The 4,681-nt window shown below is 38.2% G+C and overlaps 1 protein-coding gene across 1 annotated transcript; it reads left to right on the top strand.

Annotated features, from left to right (window-relative positions):
• The first annotated feature begins 2,057 nt into the window (after positions 1-2,057).
• Positions 2,058-3,491, top strand: LOC106746005 (probable small nuclear ribonucleoprotein Sm D1). Its single transcript, XM_014622098.1, has 4 exons — positions 2,058-2,150; positions 2,344-2,420; positions 2,774-2,971; positions 3,065-3,491. The coding sequence occupies exons 1-4, from the start codon at positions 2,137-2,139 to the stop codon at positions 3,145-3,147; spliced, it is 372 nt and encodes a 123-aa protein (XP_014477584.1). The 5' UTR covers positions 2,058-2,136; the 3' UTR covers positions 3,148-3,491.
• The last annotated feature ends 1,190 nt before the right edge of the window (positions 3,492-4,681 follow it).

Genomic DNA, 4,681 nt, shown 5'->3' on the forward strand with positions numbered 1-4,681 from the left:
AACAGAATTGTAGTTAATGTTTGTAATAATTACATATTGTAAACACAAATGTTTGTTAAACTCAATAATACAAGGAAACACAAGGTCACTCAATCTATCGTCTGGTAACACAACATAAGTATAAGAAGAGCAGAGTGCCGTTTCTACATTAGGTATAAGTAAATGCAGGAATTAATGAGAAATGCATAAAAGATACTGCTATTCGGACCATGTCCTAAATATCAAAACTCAAACATTAATAACAAATAAAAAATAAATTTATATATCAATATCGATAAAATATATCAATAAAAAAAATTCGTTACACTTTTTAATTTTAAAAATTGTTTCTCTATATTTTTAAGAGAACATATTCATTGATGACATCTTTTATTAAATGAAGTTGAAGAAATTGAAAAAAAATTGTCAGAGCACAAGTAAAAAACTTGTTGGAGAGTTCCTTCTTAAAAATGTATTTATCAAATTTTTTTAAAAATTCTTTGATAAATTCAACTGAAATATAAAATTGAAAATATTGAGCGGTAACTTTTCGTTTAATTCGATATAACTTGTTGAAAAACGACGGCAAAAATATGATGTTAATAACAATGAAAACTAGAGACTTCAATCTTTAAAATACTTTCCGAAAGATGTTGATATCATTACTCCTACCGAGGTTACAGTCAGTTGAGTTTTGTCTATTTCTCAAAATGGAATAAAACGAAGTCCGATCCGCCCTTGAGCAATACTACTTGGATAGTGGAAGTATGGCTGACTCTATTGTTTAGCCGTACCATGATCTCAAAAGTCACATTCAACAGAACATATATTTTACAACTATTAGACATCTTCTGAAATGGATTATTTTTGTAGATATAGAAGAATAATCCAATCTCAGCATTGAAAACTTCTAATAGCTTTAAAATAAACGTTCTGCTGAACGCGGCCAATTCTTCGATGTTACGTCCACGATAGATAACTATATAGGGAAATTTGAAAGTAGTAAAATCAGTGACTTAAGTAGACGTCAACAGAGTGATGACTCCGCTTTTGGGTCACTCTGCTTTTCACCGAGTTTATCCTGGGTCTCCGGAGTATGGCAAAACGATCGATGAATCTGGTGAGAAATCAGAGCCGCTCGTTCTCCTGCCTCGGTCTCGGATGTTCCGGCACTGCGCGGGATGATGCGGTCCGCGATTCCAATTTCGATTTCGCAACTTTTGAGAATTGGGGGGTAGACAAAAATAATTGCTACACGGTCGGATTTTATGACTAATATATTCTAAAGTATATAAGTACACAAGTACCAAAGGCTAGTTACGAGAAAAAAAAAATCGCCTTCTCAACAAATGAGCACGTTTTTATATGTCGCTTTGTCGCTGAGAGTCGTCTTCTGGTTGGCTGATGGAGTCGTGGAGATGGAAGAAATTCATTCCATCGGTATGATGTCACCGCGTCGATATCGCCGTGTCGGTCCTGAGTGGTGTTTGGATTCAGTTTTCATGCTCCTATTTATGTTAGCAGCGGGATGCCTCATCGCATTGAGATTACGGTTTCTCTTGTCTATGGTTGATCTATCGATTTTAAGACTCTCTAACGACACGCAGTATTTGGCGTTATAATTTCAATTATAATATTTAACGTGCGCGAATATACATATGCACACGTACTTACGTCTAGTAATATAGGGATAAAATATCTATACCTAGTGAATATCTAACCTAGTGATGTCTGAAATCAGACAAGTCGGCCTTCGATCTGTACTAATATATTATTAATGTTCCAAAATACGTCCGAACGTTACATCGTTAAAGAAGTGGCGTCTCGTAACGGAGACTTTGGAACTAAAGCCAGCGGCACACAATGCTTGTTTCGTGCTGAATTAGTGATATCTAATAACATACTAGAATACCATGCTCTGATTGGCGCGTTTTTACTAGATATGTATGTTACTAGATATTACTAGATTTAGCACGAAAAATACAGTATGGTGCGATCTTAAAGAAAATGGGGTCTAGGTCATGTGATTCAAACAACCAATCACAAGTGACTTTTCCCATTGCGTTTGCCTATTTATATATAGAACTCTAGCATTGGGTAATGTGATTCGCCGGTATTGTGAGTTAATTATTATTAAATAATAACTTCAGTCTCATCATGAAGCTAGTGAGGTACGTAAAAAGTATTTAAAAGCTGTTAAATTCAAGGAATTATTAAAGGATGATTACAGTTTTATATATAACGATTTATTTGTGAGAATTCAAATGACGCTCTTGCGTGACATAACCTAATTCGGAAAAGGCGCGTTGATAATTCGCTTTCAGAGATATTATTTCTCAACGAACTTATATTTCTCACTTACAGATTTTTGATGAAACTCAGTCACGAAACCGTGACGATAGAACTGAAAAATGGTACTCAAGTCAACGGCACGATTACAGGTACATTTAGTTTAATTTCTTAATCTCTCAAGATAAAGTTCCTTACGTGTGATGTATAAACAATACTAATTACATTACAATTAGTGCTTGTCACACATGAAGGAAGGTGGATTGTAAGATTTACCAAAGATTACAACTGATTATATATAATTATTTGAAGAACATTAAAATATCTGAAGGATATCTGAGATTTTTTTGAACATATATGTTGTTAATAGATAAGAAGCAATAGTTATTTACATTATTTAGATAAGAAGCAATGGTTGTTTACATTATTTAGATATGAAGCAATAGTTATTAACATTATTTAAATAAGAAGCAATATTTGTTTACATTTTGTTACTTTATCACAGGTGTGGATGTGGCGATGAACACACATTTAAAAACAGTGAAAATGACAATAAAGAACCGAGATCCGGTACAATTAGAGACTCTGAGTTTACGAGGAAACAACATAAGGTATTACATCCTGCCTGACTCCCTTCCCTTGGAAACACTGCTGATAGACGACACACCAAAAGCTAAGGCTAAGAAGAAGGAAGCAGCAAGAGGTGTGTACAGCGAGATAATATATTGACTCGTAAAACCGAATAGAGATTTAAAAGAATATCCTTTTAATCGTCAATTGCAATATTTATCCACAGGAGCTGCCCGTGGCCGAGGACGTGGTGCTAGAGGCGGCAGGGGCGGCAGGGGCGGCCGTGGTAGAGGGCGGGGTAGGCGATAGTGACCCTCTAGTTGTACACACTCTGCAAATCTTCAATATACAAATTTTTCTACATTCAATGGGACAATTCATATTCCGCTAATTTAATAACGTAATTACAAGAGATTGTTCGGGTAACGAAGACTTTGGTAGCCCGGCCTTGGCGATGTAAATTTCAAGGATACGACGTCGACGTCCGTTTTTCTCACAGTGGTCGAAACTTAACGTCTGTCGATCAAGGCATTCCGGTATTTTTAATCTTGTGTTATCGTTCGTCTGGTTTTAGTGTGCGTTCTAAATAGAAGAAGGGGAAAAACATTAGTAGAGATATTTATAAATTAATTAAATCAGACTTCGTTAAATAATTCGTATGCCGCTGTCGTTTTCCGATGCGTCACTGCTGAGTTTTCTTCCCTCAGGATGCGATTAGTGTCGAATTGAACTTGGCCAACTGTAAATGTAAACGATGTGATTAATATCGATATAAATATCAATTGCGACTTCTCACGAAAAGAGCGAGATTACAGATTATGATTCAACGCCTGGATGCGGCGTTGAATCGTAATCTGTAATCTCTCTACATACCGATCGTACCGAAGTGTTAGTACAAATGATAAGTATTTCGTAGCGACGCTATTGTAAGACGAATGCCCGATTAAACAATGGTTCTTCTGCAATTCGAGTATCTCGGTGCGCGCGAGACCTTTCCGAACGAACAAGAAAAAAGAGATAAGTAGTCTTCTTTTCAGCTGAACTAGTTTTGAACTAGTTGCACAGTTCAAAAAATCTAACCACACCGAAGCGTGAGGATCTTCGTTCGTATCGTTATGTGTGTAAAATTCTTGAATTAGTGCTGCCAGTTCTCAGCTAAAAAGAACGGATGAAAAATGTCGAGGGGCACAAAGATGCAATAGTGATTAAAACATGGCCGTTCTCCGATCTTGGTGATCGCGTTCGTGGCGAACTTCAGCGTAGTGCTGCGCGCATTCTACCGTTCGTGCGTCCGTTCGACCGCAGTTCTGCCAGCGCTTACGTGACAGGATTCTGCGAGGCGAGGCCGACCGTCATGACAATGTGACCCACACGTCCGTCACGTCACGACGATCCTTCTCAAAATGTTCGCGTGTGACTATGTGGAGATCATCGAAGAGGCTGGTCGTCAGTTGCGTACGATTCATCTTCAGATGCGGCCGTGGTAACCTCGAGGCGGAGGGTTCGGATGACATATCGGGTTACGAGGAAGACGATGAGGACGTTGCCGGTAATGCAACGACCACGGTCCTCTCTCTCTCTCTCTCTCTGCGTGTTACCGAGCGCAACTCAGTATTACGTGAGACTTGCCCGAAAGCGGAGGGTGGCCGGAGCGCGCAAAGTGCTTAGTTTGGTCTCTCGTTTTCGCACGATTAACCTTCCTAGTGGCAACATATTTTTCACTACCTTCGGATTGGCAACCAGGGTCATTTCTGTCTTCCTTGGTTTCTTCGCCTCTAATTGTTCGGGAAAATCTCCAAAAATGATCGAAATTTCCCCTACCCTTCTACTTGAAGACCACATA

This window comes from Dinoponera quadriceps, unplaced genomic scaffold (assembly GCF_001313825.1).
Source record: "Dinoponera quadriceps isolate SergipeBrazil2010 unplaced genomic scaffold, ASM131382v1 scaffold1782, whole genome shotgun sequence".
NCBI lineage: Eukaryota > Metazoa > Arthropoda > Insecta > Hymenoptera > Formicidae > Dinoponera > Dinoponera quadriceps.

Coding starts and splice junctions, on each gene's coding strand:
- LOC106746005 (XM_014622098.1), top strand. Junction 2,421..2,773: donor AGTCAACGGCACGATTACAG/GTACATTTAGTT, acceptor ACTTTATCACAG/GTGTGGATGTGGCGATGAAC. Junction 2,972..3,064: donor GAAGAAGGAAGCAGCAAGAG/GTGTGTACAGCG, acceptor ATTTATCCACAG/GAGCTGCCCGTGGCCGAGGA.